The 21,033-nt window shown below is 36.4% G+C and overlaps 1 protein-coding gene and 1 pseudogene across 1 annotated transcript in view; one reads left to right on the forward strand and one right to left on the reverse strand.

Annotated features, from left to right (window-relative positions):
• Positions 1-2,071, forward strand: part of LOC122134547 — a 54,825-nt pseudogene extending 52,754 nt beyond the window's left edge.
• A 6,986-nt stretch (positions 2,072-9,057) lies between these two features.
• LOC109068069 (transmembrane protein 132C-like) overlaps positions 9,058-21,033 on the reverse strand; it is a 29,582-nt gene continuing 17,606 nt past the window's right edge. The window contains exons 3-5 of the mRNA XM_042755099.1: positions 16,647-16,920; positions 15,271-15,462; positions 9,058-10,550 (exon numbers count right to left, since the gene is read on the reverse strand). Of these exons, the coding sequence (XP_042611033.1) occupies positions 9,354-10,550; positions 15,271-15,462; positions 16,647-16,920 (1,663 nt within the window). The 3' untranslated portion in view covers positions 9,058-9,353. The remainder of the gene's footprint in view (positions 10,551-15,270; positions 15,463-16,646; positions 16,921-21,033) is intronic.

The following is a 21,033-nucleotide window of genomic DNA, read 5'->3' on the forward strand; positions in this document are numbered from 1 at the left end:
AAGAAATGATACTCAAATCTGTTTCAACCAGTATACTGAGGTTGCGTGATCTTTGTGATCCAAATCATGTGTGAGGTTGTTATCCACTACTGAAATTGGGGTTTCGTGAAATTCACTTTTTTTCTTTCTCACTTTTTTTTCCTCTCTCTGTAGGTAACATCAACGAGTGCACACTGAATTACTACTTCTTCCTCTTGGCCGCCATTCAGGGAGTCACACTCCTCGTCTTCCTCATTGTGTCTGTGAAGTATGACAAGCAGAAGCCCAGAGCAGTGAGCCACAGGGCGTCTCTGACCAACTCATGACCCCCATCATCCTCACCAGCCTTACACAGCCGTACGTTCACCTTCATTTATTTGCCAAATATTAAACCTCGTAGTATTTCAAAAATGAGGTTTTAAAATAATTGAAACCCTGTTTACTGGAACTGGCCATTCTCTTGCCATTTTAAACAAACAAGACAATTTACAATAGAAAAAAAAAAAATAATAAGCTAAAAAAAAAAAAAAATCATGTGAAATGGTTGGAAATGAGGTTTGTCCACTCCATCAGTGAACTGGATTATATAATGCTTGTTTATTATAGTTTATACTTTGGGCAAAACTTGTTCAAAAATTGGGATTTTTGTTGTTTTGACTATGTCAAGATTTATAAATTTACTTGCTCATAAATTGAAGGTTTTTAAATGGTTTACTATGGGTTGTACAACTGATTGGTTTAAATTGAATATTTATTAAACCTTTTATTTTTGTAGTTTATGCTCAACAGGGTAAGACAATACTCCTGTTCAGATTTATTTAAAATTGTGTCTTTGGGCATGTTTTTATGGTACATTTTAAACAATTTTAACAAGACTTTTTAAACTTTTTTTCCCCTTCTCCTTTAGTTCAGGCACCGTTTGCACTATATTGTGCTTCTTTGGTCACTTTATTTTAAATTTGAAATAGATACTAATTGGCTCTATTTTTTTATGCTGTTGATGCTAATTGGCTGATGTCTAAAAGGGCAAATATGGTTGGCTGCTCATTTCAGATGGTAGTCAATAAATTGCCCATACAGTATTTTCTAAACATCAGTGAAGTAGTTGATAAAAACCTCAGTGCAAAACACTTGAACAAGATTTTTTTTTTTTTTTTTTTTTTTTTATTATTACATTTAACAGTTTGATTAAATGTGTAACTTTGGTACTAAACCTGTGGCATTACAAGTGTTTCTCACTTTTAGATATTTTATAAGGCATTAGATTTCTGCTAGCTTGTTTTTAATGATTTTGATTTTGAAGTGGTAAGGCCAAGCAGTCCATTGCTCTTTATAGTGGTTAATTTAAGAGTGTATCTCCTGAGAAATGATGAATTTGCACAAGAAGTGCTGATATCATGAAGCACACACACAGCTCAGCTGACGTCTTTACAGCAGGAATATCTGAATATAAATAGTGTTTCCTTTGGAAACACCTGCGTCTTGTTTGTAATGATTCATGACCTTTCTAGATTTGTTTAAGGATTGTAGATGAACTATAAACATCAAGCTCATATTTTCATCTGAATGAGGTAGTGAATGTAGTGAAATTACATTAACACTAATCTCTAGTGAAAAATAGCATGTTTATAATTGAGTGTACAGAATCATGAATTTTACATGCAGGCTAATGATACATCCTATAAAAATATATACCTCAGCTTCATAATGTCATCATGCTGTAGAAGGGCGTCTCGCTTGATGTAATTTTCATGCAAATTGTGCGACGACAACCCTTTTTGCTGCTGTATTTGCCAACTAATAAATTAAGTCTGCTGTCTTTGCTTTGACCACAAGCTTAACAAAACAGTAACAACACTCCCGTTATGCTTCTGTGCTGGTTCTTTTTATGTGTTTTCATACACAGGTAGTTCCTGTGGTTTGTTTTGCACTTTTTCAGCAGTTACACCTTGTGCCTTCAATGCCAGAGTTGCTCAACATGAGCAGTTTGAATATGATCAAAAACGGTGAAATATTAAAAGACACATAGTCTGAGGAAAGGGCATCATTCATTTTAGCATGGCACATTCAAATGCTGATTTAAAGTTTTTTAAATAAGTTAAATAATTTTGTTTTCCTCAAAGAGTCTGTTGTCATAAAATGCAACATTTTTAAAAATGCATCTTGAGTTTGTGCAGTGAAAACAAACATTGTGAATTTTTTTCATGCTTTTTTTTTTGCATTTAAAATGAAATGGTTTCTTATTTTTGTTGTTGTTCAATAAAATACATTTGACCTCTAGTGTTTGTGTCTGAGAGCAGTTTCAATACGAGTCTCCCATTTATTACAGCTCTCACATATTCCTAGTTCATATACAAACCTTGTGATCTCACACATTCAATTGCATTTGTCTGATTTCATCAGATGAGCATGAAATCAGAACATCGTCGCTCTTCAGCCAAGCATATCTAGACTGACGAGTGGTTTCCTAGGAGTGTGACCGTCAGCGAACTGTTTGAACTCACAGCTCTTTTTCTTCCTCTCTCTCTGAGTCAGACTGTTGACACAGCCTACATAATTCTACCACCTCCACATTTTTTTACAGTGCTGCGCTCTATTTAAAAAAGCAGAAGAGCGTAAGGTGTAAGCACAGTGTATGAATTATGGATGGTTTATGTGAGTCTGTTATCCTGTCTAAGGTCGGTGTTCCCAAATGACTCTTGTAAGAGAGGCTGATAGGCTGTCTCATTAAAAAAGGTTTGGATTTGTCAAACATAAGCCCTAATTTGATATTTGCAAATATCGCTTCATACTGCATTCAAATTGGCAAATGTCTTATTTTAACTATACCTTCTAATTCTAACTACCCATAGCCTATTTATTCAGCTTTTAGCTTTGAAGATTAAATTTAATGTACACAAGTTTCTTATTTATTTGTGACGTAATATGAAATGCAAATAAATCAGGTTTCAATATTGTGTGTAGTATATAGGACAGAATCAGGATTCTCTAATTAATCCTAAATCGGTTCTTATGCTTTAATTTATGGAAAAGATGATTACCATATTAATAAAATAACTATAATCCAGCGGTTGGCAGCAAACTAGCTAGCCCCTATACAGAGTGACAGTGTAATTCTGACTAAATCTGCAACCCTGTTACTTATTCTGGCATATTTATATCAGAGATGTTCTCATTATGGGGAGATGCCAACCTCCGTGCTTCTTTACTGCTGGAGAAAGTGTAACAGTCAACTTCATGTATGCCTTGATAACCAGTCACATTATAGCCTAGACGTCATTTAATTGCTGTCAGAGTTGTAAGATACTTATATGTTACTTATATAAAACAGCAATTTTTTTTCCCAGTATGAAATATGTCAATCCGGCACAGGCGTAATTTGCGGGTACATGTCCCCAGCACTATCTGAAAACCATTGAAAAATATTGCATGTGAAAATCTTATAACGCAAAGTAAAAGCATCTCCAATCCGTCTTCAGACATAATTAATTCATTCATGTAACACAAAATGCAATTTGAGCGGTGAGTGGGGTGTGGACTTTAACTTTAATGCCTCTGGTTGGCTATTGTATTCATGAAATCAACAAGCAGTGAATGGTTACATTACTTAAGTCAAAACGTTGGAAATTGAAACTTTTGATGCTCTCCGGAGCACAAACGCTGCTCGTTTGTCAATTCTGTTTCACCAATATATTACTATTAGCCTACAGCTTCAGCTGAAGATGCTTACCTCTGACACCTCTGTAAAAGCAGGCCTGATTGCTTGGATGTGAAAATTCTTAAATTGAGTTATACTGCAGAAATCAGAATCTGAGCGCAAAGAATGTATTCTTATCTTAAAAATGACTGATGTGCTTTTGATTCAGAAGATGGCTAGGAAACATACATACACTGTCGGATCCGTTCGACATACTGTAACGTACATACTGTGTCTTGCGGCTACTGTAGGCTACTGTGCATTCTGCATTTATTCCATTTCCATTCCAAGAGCAGTGTGGCACTCATAATAGCATGTTAGTCTGAATGTCACCACAGCTTTGATTACATGTGTCTCGTGCCCACAGTAAGCTATTTAAGGAACAACAAAACTCTTTCTGGTGTGATAATGCTTAAATAGAGCCTTTAACCTAGGAATTCCTTTATTTAAGTTTGTGCACTGCTAGAAAATATAAAAAAGTCAGTGCTGCTACAAAATAGTATGTACTGTACTTAAGTTTGACCTCCTTAATTTGACAAAAAAAGTAAAGGTTAATTATCTTCTTTTTTTTTCATTACTGATATATTGTTAAAAAAAGGTACAAAAATGTGTAATGGTCAGTTTCAAGCCCCATTTCAGTTTTGAAAGTAACCATATTTCAAAGACAGTATAATTATGCAATTCCATATAATGCACTTAAGTGAGAAATATACTATGTTCAACATTCTGCATTTTTTTTTAAATTTAAGGTATAATACATTATCATTATTCATTTAATTTAATATAAAGTACATTATACTGTAATGAGTACTCTTTTAAGTATGCTAAAGTGTACTTTTTTTACAAGCATGATTGCACATTTAAACTGGTGATCACTGATTATATATTTGAATACTTGCACCACATTTAAAAGTATATGAATTTATATTCCACATCTTACTAAAATAAGTTTGTTTGGTTTAAATGATAAAATAATAGCTACTGTAGACTGTTTAAAATAAGTTACTGTAGGAACTTCAGGAGAACTTGCTTTATATCCACTAAAATTCTCATTAATACCCATTAATTACCTATTAGGCTTGCTTTTTTTCTTGCTAAATAAATAAGAAATTGTAAAGAATGTTGGTAATCAGACAGTTTGGTGACCACTGACTTGTTGACTTTCATTGTTTAAAAAAAATAAATAAAAAATACACTAAAGACAACACTAAGCATGTATCTTCCTATGTTCCACAGAAGCAAGTCATTCAGGTTTGGAACTACTGTACACAGGGGTGAGTAAATGGCAGAATGTTCATTTTTGGGTGAACTATAACATAAATATAACTTATAGTTATACGTTTCTAAATAATACAATTAAATATAAATTTTTATATATAATTTGTATGATGAAAATGTTTGCCACCTTTTATGAACAGGGTATAAAATAGGGCTTAAAACTTTTACAAACTTTACAGGAGGTCCTAAACCTCACAAACAGTTGATTACATATTTTATCAAAATACATCATGTACCATCAGTGGATTAAAATGTTTTATGCTGCCAGATGGCGTAGTTACAGCCTCTGCCAGCAGGGACTAACTGAACCATTCTAACCAGCCAGACCTTGACCCTTTACATGTGACTGATGAACATATTCGGCCTGCACCTAGTGAGAGGCAGACAGATGCACATGTCATGCCTGCGAAAAAAAGGGCAGTTTATAAATGAAGAACAGGATTTTATGTTATAAGTCATGCTGAAATGAAACGCTCCCCCCTGCTGATGATGCTAGAAAATGAGAAGACGTGATTATTAAAGATGTGTTAATTACAGCCAGAGATCCATCAGTTATTCTCCCTCTCTGTGCCGCAGATTATTCCTCCCCTAGTCAGCTCAGCTTGAAGTGCCCTTCACAGATCACAGACTCCACCTCCATTCACCATACCCCTGCGCAACACGCTCCTCATATCCATCTCGCCGCTGATAGAGACACATTCAAATTTAATGGCAGGGAGACTGAACAAAAACAGAGAGAAAAACATTTAATTTATCAAAATACTAGAAAACAAAACTGTCTGTGTGCATGTCAGAAAAAGACGAAGGCACGATCATGTCAGACAGGATACGGAAAAAGAGAAGGGCCTCGGGCAATGAGAGAGGATGTGATTGATATGATGCTTCTGATAAAAGAGTGAAGCGGAACAGCAGAGGAGGAGAAACGCGGATTAGAAATGTTGTACACACTTCATTCAATACGGTTGTTTTCATTAGGCTTAGAGCAGGACATCAATAATCCAACACTTACAGCAGCAACTGTAATTGTGTAGACATGGTGCTACTGGTGCGTATTCAATACATTTAGAAAACAAAAGCAGAGTAACTCATAAATAATTGCAATAGAGCTGTGTGCATGAGTGGGAGAGTTGTTATTAAAAAGAGGTTCTGGTAAAGTTACGTAGTTGTCTTATTTAGGACTCTGATGACTGAGCAACTAGCGGGTGTGTTAGTTGCACCAAATTTTTTATTTTTTTATTTTTTGAGTGAACTATCCTTTTAATGCCACATCAAATCTGTATGCCTTTCTTTTATCTATGGAACCCAAAGGCAGATGTTTGGCTGGATGTTCATGCTGCTCCATACATTGAATGAGGACGCCGTCACTAAAATAACCAAAAAAAACAACAACAAAAAAAGATGATTTAAGTAGGCCATATGGCTTGTGTGCTGTATTTCCAGGTCTTCTGAAACTGTATGATAGCTTTGAGTGAGAAACACACTGAAGTCATTAGCACTGCATCATTCATGTTCACCTATATTAAGACACCTACATTCATGAAGACATGTCACGCCAAGTTTGACAGCATTACTTGTTAACTGTCTCAAAACTGTCACTCACACAAAGCTATGTTATGGCTTTTACTACACTGAGGAAAAAAAATAAAAAATCAGAAAATTTTTACTCAGGAATTGCTAGAAAATTACACAAATAATCACAAAGAAAAAGCAAGTAACACATTGAATAAAATGGACTTTTTTAAATAGAAAGACTAAAATAATAATAGTCTAATATTCTTTAATTTACTTAATAACTTAAATAATTAATGTACTTTGAGGGTTTTTTGTTGTTGTTGTTGTTTATTTTTTGTAAGTTTGATAGTGTCTGTCCCCATTCCATTCCTGTGCAGCATGAACATTCATTCAAACAGACAGTCTAATGCTGGGATCTCCAACCCTGCTCCTGGAGAACTACCATCCTGCAGACCTCACTTCCAGCCTGCTCCAACACACCTGCCTGTAATTCAAGTAGCTTATTTAGCTGCTTCAGATGTGTTTGATTGCGGTTGGAGCTGAAGTCTGCAGGATGGTAGCTCTCCAGGAGCAGGGTTAGAGACTCCTGGTCTAATGGGTTTGAAACAACATGAATGTGAGAAAATAATGAATTGTCATTTACTAAAGGAACAATCCAGTACCATTATCTTGACACCTTCACTTAAACCTCTTTTAAAGATTACACTTCCACACCAGCATTAGTCATGTTATGGTAAATTTTTAGATGTTTAACTTGATTAAAGTAAATCAGTTCATTTTAAATCAAGACAATTATCCATTATTCATGATCTATTCCTTATTACAAGCCTCTGGGCAACTATTTCTGGCATGCCAGACCAGCTCCTCTGTACTCGAACAAGGAAATATTGAAATCTCAAAAAACTGCTTGCCAAACTCGCATTCAGATAATATATTTAATATCAACAAATCAATCTGACATGAACTCGTGTATCATAATTGTTTCCTGTGCTCACATAGCATAAAAAAGCATATATTTCAGGTTGGTAAATCCAACACGTATGTGCAGTCCTAAGTGCTTGTCTCAGGACGAGTGAACCATCCTACTTGGAATATACACAGGTTTGATGGTTAATTGCAGCATTGAGTGCCAGTTAAATATTCTTGAGTAATGACCGCTAAACTGTACATTTGATTGTTTTCAATGGCAACATACCGGTGCTAATTTTATGTCTCTTTTAGGACTCTGCACTCTGGAACTTGGGTGTTATTTTTAATGTGTTATAGGGATGAGATAACCTCAAAAATACGTTAAGATCAAATCAATATTTTCTGGTCATACAAACAAGTACTGTATATGGGTGTGAAATACTGATTTTGAGTTGAAATTGTTTGTTTAGTAGGATGTAATTAGCAGCATAATATCCATTCAGCTGGTCATAAGGCCCTTAATCACCCTGTCTGGATTTATTTTCTGATGGTGACTGTACATCATCCCTTACATAATCTGTCCTATAACGAACTGGAACCATTTTCATTTTTCATTTAGGTTTTTATTTTTTATTTATATTTTATATATTCTGGTATTTTATTAAAATATACAATTTGGATGAAGTAAATAAAATGGGACAGAATTTGCTCTTGGTTTGTCTTAGTTAAACTCAAAATGAGTCAATAACTCTTTTTTTAATCTTTTCTTTAATTGGTTACAAGTGCAGGATCTCTTCTTTCCCGTCTGGCTCTCAGAGGTCTGACGCTGTTAATGATTTTCACTGAAGACTGATAGTTTCCCATTAATAAAACTGAGAAGGAAATACCATTGAGCACTTGCAAGAGGTATCTATTGTTGGTTAATTAGACAATAATTGGCATTTGTGTAGTGAAAGGTTACAGTATTTCGGTTTGAAGGATTGCAGTGAAAATGTCACATTAACATGTAGTACAACCATTATAGAATTCATTTGGCCTTTTTCAAGCAAGACTGTTATCACATGCTGCAAAAATATTGGCATCTTCAGACTGCCCTTCTTTCCCAATGTTTGAGCTATTGTTGTGAATTAGTCTGGAATTGATTGCCTTAATGTTTTGGAATTTATAATTGATTTAATTTCTTTTCCATGATCAAAAATGACTGGAGCCGAGCTTCCTTTAGTACTTTAATAAGGTTCCTATATCAGTTGAAACAGCTTGTTTCTGATGCTTCAAGCAACAAAAGGTTATAACTGAGATTTGGGAAATAAAATATAATTTAAACAGAGCCTTGAGGAACTGTGTAATTGATTTAGTTAGGCAGTTCTGGGCCGAATAACATGTTTACTGCTCAGGCTGAGGAAAAGGTTTTGTGACATTCTTTACCAAGAAAAAACGACTGAAACACAAATGTCAAACTTGGTGACTCAAGGTCTCTTGGTGAATAATCTAAATATATCCAGAATCTAGCAAGCAATACTGTGGCCAGAAATGAAACTCGTAGGGCATCAAAATCCAAACCATTATATGTGCACTTTATTTACAATGATTCATGAATATTACAATCTTTAATCTACATGTCACCATCTGCATACAGTCCTGTAGCCTCATAAATGAGTGCAGAGCATTGGCAAGCCTGGAAAAACTACAAAAGGTGCTAAAATAAAATTATTTAAAAATAAATGAAGAGAATAGAGAACATAATATAAATGAACATACAAAAATGATTTGATTCATCTTGTTAAAATGTCATATTTTGTCTGCTGTTTGCATTGTCCTACCACTGGCATGTCAAACCAAAAGAACGCTAGACGTCCTTTGTTATGTAATGGCTGATGTTTTGTGTTCAGTAAGGTTTATGTAGCAGTTGTTCCCTGGCTCGTACTCGTCTCTATTACAAAGGCAAAAGGGTGAGTTCAGTTCGCACACATTGATTCGACTACGCCACTTTATTTAAAGCACTGTCGTTTAGCCGCTCCATGTAGTTTCGTAGTTCCTTGGAGTCACCAAGCTCAACATCCTGACATACCCACTTAATGTCATTGTCAGGACCTACTCCCAGATTTTCCTTAGCCGGACTAACGCTTTCCACTGGGATGGTGGTGAATGTGGTAAACTTCACACGTTTCCTTTTGGTCGTTGGTGAATCACCTTTGCTGTCTTTCCCGGTGCAGACGGTAGTGGTTTCGGCTCCTCGGTGCACCTGGCCTTGAACGTTCTTCTGCAAAGAACCGCCGTTGAGAAGGTGGCTTCCTTCTTCTAACCCTCCTAAGCTGGAGTCCATAATGGTGATGTGCTCATCGGTCTGCGGAGACAAACTTACATGGCTCTCCAGAAATTCGGCGTCATTTCCCAACCACACCCAGTCATGGGCGTGGTTCAAGCTCTCCTGGCCCTCAATCGACATCTCCTTGTGCCGGTACTTGAGAGTATATGAGATGCAATTGATGAGGAAAACCAGAATAGCCAAACAGAAGACGCCTAACAAAGCGTACATCCCAATTTCAAGGTCGGTAAGTCCATGAGGTATTTGAAGGTCGTCCTCATCCACGTTATGTCCTCGGGGAAGGTCCACTTGAGCGGGGAAGTCTGAGAAGTCAATGGGAATGCCGGGCAACTGGCTCCCATCATCTGAGAGCTTATCTCCACCTGGTCTTCTGATGATTGCCGTTTTGGTTGTGGTGGTGATTCTTCTCATGATACTGTCCTCCATGTCTGAGATGGAGCTTCCATAGTAGTGGTTGTCCATTCCTGTCCTATCCGGGAGAGATGGGTTCTGTCTGCGGTCTCCTGGTCTGTTGTTCATGTCATCTCCATCCTGGCCGAAGTCGCCGGGTCTCAAGGCGCTTTCGCTACGACCAAACTTCACACGGATGTTGCAGTTTCCAGCTGCCAGGATGCTCCGACGCTTAAATTTCTGACACACTTCAGATACCGTCATTTCCACATGCACCAGCAGACCTTGACCCTCAGCATGGGCAGAAATGACCGGCCACCGGCCTGCAGCATCTTGCCGTACGGACACCACATCCTCATCCAGAGAAGTAGCAGTCAAAACAAAATGCTCTGGGTTGTACAGGTCCAGAGGAGCCATGGAGCCATCACTGAACTGCAGCCATGCACTGATCAGCGCCTCCTACAGACGGCAAAGAGAAAAACAAAAGATACGTTTGACTGTATCAGCAATAAATGCATGATATTTATACCATATCAGCTATTGCAGGGGTGTCAAATCCTGCTTCTGGAAGGCCACTGTCCTACAGAGTTCAGCTCCAGCCTAAACTGAACACATCTGAACCAGCTAATCAAGGTTTGTTTAGGATCACTAAAAACTTTCAGAACGGTATGTTGGGAGTTGGAGCTAAAACGTTAGACAACCTTGAGCTCGATATTTAATTGTGCATGATGATTTGCTATTTTGTAACATTTACATTACTTTGCTATCATCTAATGCTCACCTAAAGTTAATCTTTTTTTAAAAAAAATATTTAAATGCTGTCTTTAGCAGATCTTAAAATTAATATCTATTTTTCATACTGTACATAATACGGTTTCCTAAATTCACTTGTAGCACTTAAAATGACTGATTTTAGTGTTTATTGTTATTTTTAACAAAATAGTAGAATTTTCTCATCAACATATCTCATTCAGTACAAAGGCAGCACTAGTGAGCATCAATTTTCAAGATCTGTCTACAGTATTTTTAGCCATCATAGGCTCATAATGCAAAAGCCGCCTGAAATTAATATTCTGCCTCATAAAAGCCTTATTATGACCAAATTTGAGTCAGAATCTTTACAAGGAACTGTAACAGATTTCATCAAATTTTTAAGCATAATCTTTCAAAAAAAGCAAAAAAATATCACAATAGTGTCATATATTTAACCTCTTTTTGCATTTTCACTCTGGTCCAGCTGAGGCACATGCACCTTCTATAGAGTAAAGAAACATTACTAAAAAAAAAAAAGTAATTATTATTATTATTATTATTATTTTTTTAAATCTACCATCCAGATTGGTCCGTCTTCTGAAATCAAAGGCATACTAAATATCTGCTAAAGAAAACATCTGTCATGAGATTTTTTTTTCATCCAGAACCCCATGTGGTGACACATGAAATATTTCTAGCATAAAGTCATTAAAAAATAAAATATAAGGAACAAAATCACAACGTGTCTTCATGTTTTTGCCACAAGTGCCATTCTGCAAGACGGAGATACATCTTGTTATGAATAACAAGTCTATTAAATCATTTTTCAAATAAAAACTATGCAAAATAGTTTCATGACCATTAATAAATGTGTATGCATAGTGGATTTTATCAATTCTAAAAGTTACGTACTAATGGTGTTTGAGTGGCTACTCATCAGGTCTATGTAGTGTGCCGATGTAGGCAGTAAACAATGAGTTAGCTCCCTCATTGAGGTGGAGCCCATGTGTCACTGTGTTTTTCTTTACTAATATACTGTTTTTAACAGTATATTAGCAATCCTTTAATGTAGGCCATGAGATCAGAGTCTCTGCTCTACTTGGTGGGTCAGAAGGAGTCAGATTAAAAGATATGAGGAGATAACACAGTGCTACTACAGATATGGGGCTGCATATGGATTTGGAACACACAAGCATCTTAAGCTCTTCACTTACCAAGACATCAGTGCTCGCTGTCCACAAATAATATGCTACAAATCCTTCTACGGGGGAGGGGAAACTCCCAAAGCACTCTAATCATGCACTGAGACAGCAAATGAGGGAGGTCATGATGATATCTGTAATACTTTAAAAGCATTCTATGAGCTCCAGAGGGATTTTGCAGTGTGTTTATATATTCTGCATTTGCAATGTGTTTTAAATAGTTGATTTTTTTTATGTTGTTTTTTTGTTGATTTATGTAAATTGCTTCATGCTTCTGATGGCTAGCATTATTGGAAGATGGACTTATGTGGTATTTATTAGTGCAAAGATCTATGTCAATGCTTTAATCGTGGGTTTATCACTGGAGATTCCAATGCTGATATTTGCTGTTTCAAAACTTGCTCACATATTTTTTTTTTTTTAAATGTGCTGTCTGCAACTTATATTCCAAAATGACTTGCATAATGCAATTAACAGCAAATATGCTCATATGGACACATTTGGATTTGAGAGAGGTATTTGAGCATTTACCACATGCCCGTTGTTTCCATTTTTTTAATTTTTTTATTTTTTTACTAAATTAGTTTAGGCTTGGCATTTACAATAAATGTTGCTTATTATGAATGGCACTATAATTTATGTATAATTTAGCCAGAAACCTAAGGTGCTTAATATGAGGAACACTATTTGTGTGATGCACTACTATTTGTAGCAGAGTCGCTGCCTGTGTAGAGTATTCCAAATCAGTCATTTGTGAGGCTCCATTTCAGCTATGGACATTTTAAACACATTTTACATGGTGCACACCATCTGTGAGTTCCCAGTTCATTTGCAATAGGAGACACGTGGCAGACCACAGATCAGGGACGATGCTGCACACCATGAAAGATAACCGTTACATTTTGTTGCTCACATGTGGAAAGGTTGCTGTGCACATGAGAGATGGGAGGTTCACAAGAAAAGCTTATGGACTAATGCATACAGTGTAAAATATAATTTAGGATGCTGTCTTTACAGGAATTAGGCAGGTTTTGAAACAGTTTTAGTGGTAATTGTGCATAAAGATGAGGAAGAATATTATTTTCTTTGTTTGAAATGTGCTTAAAATTCATATTTCCATGAAAACATCTCTGGTACTTAATATGTATTGTCATATTAAGTTCCACAAGAATAAACAGACTATTAAAGCCTCTGACACATGTATGTCTTGCTTAATTGAAAAGATTGTGTTAACAGCATTGCACTGCTGCTAAACTGAAATGTGTGTCATATTGATTAAGACTGTCAACTAGAAGATAATTATACCGAGTCCAGGTACGGATGCACTGCACACTCACCACCTCCACCGAGTCCATTAATAAAGCCATAATTAAGCGTGGCAGATGTAACCATGGGCAACCATAGTTACTTTCATCCCTGGGTTATACATCACACTTGTGCAACAAATGACCAGTGTAGAAAAACACTCCTTAATAGGCTGTTATAGAAAGAGGGAATTGCGGTGGGTTTTAGATTTGTTGTTATATAATGGCTTACTATTAGTGAATGCAAGTGGAGCATTTTCGTGAAAGTATTTTCCAGAGAAACGCACACCAAATGGTTTTCCATGAGAGTAAAGCTGACTGAATCTTAATATGAAAACATATTGTTAATAATTATATTCTGATTAATTAATGACAATTTGTGATTAATTCACATAAGCTAGTGTGTTTCAGTGTTTACTTCCTGAATAATAACTTATTCAGACAGTATTTAACATCTATATTAAGTGCAAAATAATTGAAATCTGAAAATCTGAATCTACAGTATATTAATTATCTAAAATGGTTAGATCACAAAGAAAATAAGAATAGCTATTTGTTCCTCAACTAATGATTTATCAGATTACATGCTTGTGTCCATGTGAAAAACTTTAACAAAGGTCTGATTTTAATAAGTATTTTCATAAGGTCGATTTACATATTCATGTAAATAAAAATGCTTTTCACACTTTTCTAAACTACACGAGAAGAGCAGAAAACAACCCAATTTTATACAGTATAAACACTTTTTTGTATAATTTTGTTGCGTTAACAGGAAATTCTATATACAGATACAAAAATTTATGCATTTTAAAATGAGTTATAAAATATTTTACATTAAACAAAAGCTCCTGTCCTGGCCATCATTTCACTCTGGTTCATCTCGTTACATGTTATTTTTATATGAGTGTTCAATTAAAAGGGCTCAGCTCTAGCTTCGTTGTCAACAATAATTGGGTCTTCAGCATAAATCACAGACATTTTTCTATAATTTGTTGGCTTTCTATTTGAATATTTCCTTTTAAAAATTCATATTTGTGTGGCAGTAAACAGAACACTGAATCTGAGAACATATTTAACTCTTGCATTGCAAATGCTTCTAGTTCATGCTGTACTTGTAGCTTCAATAATGATAGATTTAAAGGGGTCATATGATGCTGCAAAAAAGAACATTATTTTGTGTATTTGGTGTAATGAAATGTGTTTATGCGGTTTAAGGATAAAAACACATTATTTTCCACATGCTGTACATTATTATTCCTCTTCTATGCCCCACCTTCTGAAATGCATCAATTTTCACAAGGCTCATCTCTCTGAAAAGCGAGGTGTGCTGTGATTGGCCAGCTATCCAGCCTATTGTGATTGGCCGAATGGCTCAAGCGTGTGACGTAAATGTTACGCCTCTTAACATATTGTGATGCCTTGTCCGGCTGGAGCAATGAGACATAAACATAAAACCCATTATAAACAAAAAAAAAACATGACTTCTAGTCGTGTCTTCTTTTGGAAGGCAAAAACAAAGCAGTTTCGACTTCACAGTGAAACACACAGCGTCTATACTACATGGAGGCGGTGGCAACAACAATACCACAACGAGAAAAAAAGGTACGCCTTCTTCCTTTGCATGAACACCTGCGCGGCGTTATGCAAATCTTCCCACATACTGACGTAGAGATGTAAGGGCGTTTCAGGGAGGTGTGGACGAGTGTTTAACTTTTATAAAGAATATCTCTTTGGATTTGGGACTTTAGTCTTTGCAACTTCACAGATCTTCTTTATTCACAAGGAGCTTGTAACACTCCAAAGAGAAAGGAAAATTTAAAAATTGCATCATATGACCCCTTTAAAAAGTATAACACTAGCAAGTCGTCATTGGTTGTTCAGGAAAAAGGTGAATATTCTGGTTTTGTGTTGTGAAATTACCTGTTTAGGATTGCTGAGCACTTCCTGTGTGGTTGCCGTGGCGCTGATGGCTCGGTTACTTCCTGTGCTGAGCTGCAGGCTGAGTGAGAGCCCACTGACCAACTGCAGGCCCAGTTCAGTGATGGTCACTCGATCATCCACAACCCTCACCGTCTTCTCTGCCAGGATGGAGTCTGACAATGGGGACAGAACCTAGAGCAGAGCATACACACAAAAGCACATTATTAAATACAAACATCATAGGCAATCTGGGCTGGTGGAGACAGCGCTGCCCACAGGGATTACCTTCAATTACAGGGAGAAATATCAAAAACACAGAGCTGTAAACCTAGTGATTGATGCAATAAAAAGGTGTTACAGACAGTCTCCTGCCTGCCCACACTTTCACTGAAGACAAGCACATATTAGATATCTGGTCTCAAAGCAGACAGATAAAGCAAAATAAATCCAGATGACTAACACCTCCTCAGACACATGTACGCTGCAATATCAGCCCACTTTACTGAAGAAAAGTGGGCTGCGGAAAAGGTAGCGTCTTAGTATTGGTTGTGTTCAGCCTTGCAGAAAGGGTACACTGGGAGAACCATGATAAAGTGATGGTACTTGATATACAATGAGTCGATGACAAAGAAGAGTGAGAAGAAGAATCTACTGTAGCTTAAAACACAAGAGAAGTTGTTAGAAATGTACTCTTTCATGTTGGATTCATGAGGTTTTGAAAACTTGTAATTAAAAGTTTAAATTTAAAGGAATAGTTCACCCCAAAAAGTTCACCCTTTTTTTTCTGCAAATTTTCTCACCCTCTGGTCATCTATGATGTAGATGAGTTTGTTTCTTCATTGGAACAGATTTGAAGAAATTTAGCATTACATCTGTTGCTCACCAATGAATAATCTGCAGTGAATGGGTGCCAGAATTATTGTTTAAACAGCTGATAAAAGCATCACAAACAACAAGTAATTCAATTTCACTTCAATTAACATCTTGAAAACTGAAAAGCTGCGTGTTTGTAATAAACAAGTCGATAAAGAATTTTTTTAACTTCAAAGTGTTGCTTTGAAATCTGAATCAGGAAAGAAATATGCACAGAAAAAAACAGTAAAAAAAAAAAAAAAAACAGTTCTAAACAAATATGTTGGTGGATTTTGATGTGAAAGGACAACAGGGAATGGACTTTTACACTGGAGGAAGAGATATTATGGATTATAGAACCATATTTTGGCCGGCAACTGTATATCTTTTACAAATATGAATTTTAAGAGTCTTGCTCCTCTCTGATATAATTTCCTATTTTGTTTTTCTCCATGCATTTTGGTCAAATCACATGAATTTTAATTGGCAGACAAACAGTTTTCAAATATTGAAACTATACATACCTGAATGCTGGTCATGCCTGTGTCCTTGCCCTCCAAAACCCGTCCCTCTCTTAGCCTGGCGATCCGTGGATCCTCTACTTTCAGGAAGTCCCAGACTAACTCTGTAATGTCCACCTGCCAATCACTGCCCAGCATGTGGGCCACCTGACCTCGCGTCTCTGAGGATTCAGCCACAAAGTGTGTGAGCACACGCACCATGGCCCTCTGGTACTGTAGAGTACATGTCTTTCCTCTCCGCTCTTCATCATCGTCATCTTCACTGTCCCGCGTTGACCTGGGAATGGAAAGGACACATTTTTGAATCTGCACCCAGAATCTTCAGCATTTTTATAAACCAATCATGCTTTTGTTAAACTCTTCAAAGGTTTCATGAAATATTTTTTGTTTGTTGACACTCCTAAATTAAGCTTCATTAGGCTGATGCACCTAATCAAGGGGAGCCAATTAATCATATCAGTTTTATTCAATACTCTGCGACTGAGTGACATTTAAGCAAAAGCTGGAAATACAATGAAGCATTTGCTTTCATTCAGGACTGATCATCTAGGTTTGATGTTGGATCAAGGTCAAGGAATTCACAAAGAACACATTCATATTTGAAGAGAGTTATAGCATGAAAATATCCTCCACTCACATGCAGAACAACGTCATTATTATTTCTCTCCCTTATCACACACACACACACACACACACACACACACACACACACACACACACACACACACACACACACACACACACACGCACACAATGCATATTTTTTAAATATATAACACGTTTTAGTGGTTTTGTTCATTACAATCAAGAAATACAACAGTAATACTTCTAATGTATGACTGCCAGGTAATCAATTCATGCTCTCTTCAGGCATATAGTAACAGAGTACAAAATACTTACAATAATTACTGTATCTAAGTACAATTTTGCAATATTTCTACTTTACTTGATTATAAATGTCTGTTGAACGTTTACTTTTTGAAGAGAAAATTAAACGGATACATTTCTTCACACCCATACTGCATGTGACTGCAGTAACCTAAATGCTAAACAAGATGTTGTTTATTGTTAGTTCAAGATTCCCAATTAACTAATGTTAACAAACCCTATTGTAAAGTCTTTACGAAAAAAAGTATGCTTGTGCTATTCTTATATATTATATTTATTATATCTAATAAATAGCACTTGGTTTGATATTTTATTATGCTTGTAAATGTGCGGCTACATTTTCAACAAAAAATTGTTTTTGTTAATTATATAATATTTTATATTATATTATATTTTTTATATTTTTTAAACCTATGTTAATTATATATATATATATATATTATATATATATATATATATATATATATATATATATATTATATATATATATTTTGTTTAGTAATTGTGCTGTTTTCCATTTATATAATTTTTGTAATATGTCTATATCATTTTTATAAAGATTTACTTTTTTAGTTAATTTAGTTAACATTTTTGTACTTCAACTTAAATGAAATGAGAAACTAGCTCGAATTAAATAAGTTTAAGTTTTATTTCAGTTAATGTTCATTTTATTTCAAGCAATGGCATTTTTATGGTTTTAGTTAACGATAATACCCCTGATGTGCCAAACAATGATAAATTTGATTGCACTTTAAGGCAGTGACATTCAAAAACTGCTATAATTATGACCTTATGGTCCAAATACTTTTTTGGGACATGTGTTTTATTTATTTTTATTTAATAAATAAAAGCAAGTCGTGGCCTAATGGTTAGAGAGTTTGACGCCTAACCCTAAGGTTGTGGGTTCAAGTCTCAGGCCGGCAATATCATGACTGAGGTGCCCTTGGGCAACTGCTCCCCGGGCGCCGGAGCATAAATGGCTGGCCACCGCTCTGGGTGTGTGTTCACGGTGTGTGTGTGTTCATTGCTGTGTGTCTGGACTTTGGGTGGGTTAAATGCAAAGCACGAATTCTGAGTATGGGTCACCATACTTGGCTGTATGTCACATCACTTATCACTTATTTGATTTTTTCTCAAGCTCCAGGTAGTCAATATTCGTTGGCTAGTAGCAAAAACAAGAGCAAGAACATCAACAAAATGATCTGAACACTTTTCTGCTTTTTCCCCCTTGTAAGAGAAAATGAGTGCAACCTTATTACGATTTGGAAATCCATCCACATACTTTCAAAAGAGCCACTGTTTAAGAAACAAACAAAAAAGGCTTCATGGGAAGGGAAGATGTATAGTAACAAGTGACATTTTGTGATTTAGCCATCAGTTGTTCTGAGTGAGATCACAGTGTCAGAGCTCGGATATCTGCCTACACAGGAGGTCTGAAGATGATTCAATAAACAATATTTTCCAGAGAGCAGACAGACGTCCCTTAAGGGGGGCACCACGTATCCCACTCACACAGTCTCATTCCTTGACAGGAATAGTCATTCCCAGCGTTCGGACTTTATCATGCCTGCCTGGTGCTGAGAGAACACTGTTAACACCAGGCTGTAAAGTGCAGGCCAGTCTGCCACTCTACACACTACAGACTTGGCACGAGCATAAAAACACTCTCTCGGGTCAGTTTCTCTCTCTCGCACTGCATGGACCAACTGGCAGAGGACGAAGAGCCTTGTGATTCTCTCTCACATAAACACATAGCAGTAAACAAATGGATCATCAGTGCCCACTAGCACCAAACCATAATGCTGTTACATCAGCAAGGTCATGCCTGTTATGCCACGATAAATATAAATGAGAATGTGTGGAGAGGGAAATCAGTGGTGAATGCAAAACACACACGCTCCTCTGCCATATTTTGAGGTGATGAGCCAAAATTGACATTTTTACTCCTCTCTTACATGAAAAATGTCTCCGGGTCAAGTAAAACAAACGTAAGGTGACATTGCCATTTTTAACATGCTCGTTCATCCTTGCTAAACATGTTCACATTGTGATAATCACAGGAAAGATGAATGTACTTTGGCATGTGCTGTGTAGACTGGATTGCAGTGGTGAGAGCCAACTCTAGCATTGGCTAATGAGCGTCTGGGCTGCCTGACACATGTTCATAAACTGCTGACAGAGGCCCTTGACTTTCTGTAGCACTATGTGAGCATGGCTAGTTGAGGCAGGCTAATTAGTCGTGATGTGCTGACGATGAAGTCCTTCATTTAACAGCATGCGTTTTAGAGGGTACATGTGGAGATCGAGTCATTTGGGTAAGATTCAACAAATGTCCTGATACCTCAAAACAATCTTGCTAACAAGAACACAATTACTGTAGATCTAACAGGGCCCCTAAAACCAGGTGGAGTTTAAGGGTGAACACAATAGTTTGTAGGTTTGCCATTGATATCAATAAGGTATACGAGTATAGGGTATATCGGAGGCTATAGGGTAATATAATGGATGACGGGATAGATAGATAGTGATATATAGATCAGGGAAAGCAGGACAGACCAGACGATGCGTGATTTGAACAGTACTAGGTGGCGCTTGCGTTATAAAAAGGAGTTTGACTTAGTCTCTCATCGCTGGTAAGAAATACCCAACTGCATTGATATAAATATTTTGTAATTAACATACTGATTAATGGGGTCCATTACAATTTTTTTTCTTTCTTTTTTTTTACATGCAAAATGATTCAGCCAAAATTGATAAAAGTTTAAAGAAATTGTATTTACTATTGACTTAATGGGGAACCTTTTACAATTTAAACAGAACTTTCTCAAACACTCCAATAATAGAATTGAATGATTCGAAAGTAGCCAGCGCCATTTGACACTGAGTGAAATGTTTGCATCCAACCCTGGTTAAAGCCAATATTACTGTTTGTTCTTGTATTTTGATCCAAAGACATGCAGGGCATGATGAGCAGAAGAGACTTCTTTCAAAAACAGTAAAATAATCAGTAATGTGTCCAACTTTTGGGTCGGTACTGATTATCTAAAACCTGTTGGCGAAAATCTGCATGGGGAATCTTTGCCTTACACGGGAATACCACTTCATTGATTCGACTGAAATTGTTGCAATTTACTGCAACAATGATACCCACACATTGTTTAAATTGTGACTTAATGGGACATTTTACAAGATTTAAACACTTTCGCAAAGTCCCAGTTAGTTCATTACATTAGCCAGCCATTGAGAGGGCACTGTTTCCAACCTGTTATACCTAACTGTCAATCATGGGCCCAATTATATTCATAATAAAAAATCTGTTAAAGTTTTACCCCAATGTTTCAAAAAATTGTCATTTTTAAGATCACCCATTTGTATTATTGTTTTTAAATCTATTTTGACAGAACCTGTGACACCAAGGAGCGTGTGGGTGCTGCAGAAGTAAATAGTGTAATGAATACTACAACATGAGTGAGTGGGTTCTTAAGGTGTCACCACAGCAGTG

This window comes from Cyprinus carpio, unplaced genomic scaffold (assembly GCF_018340385.1).
Source record: "Cyprinus carpio isolate SPL01 unplaced genomic scaffold, ASM1834038v1 S000006637, whole genome shotgun sequence".
Lineage (NCBI taxonomy): Eukaryota > Metazoa > Chordata > Actinopteri > Cypriniformes > Cyprinidae > Cyprinus > Cyprinus carpio.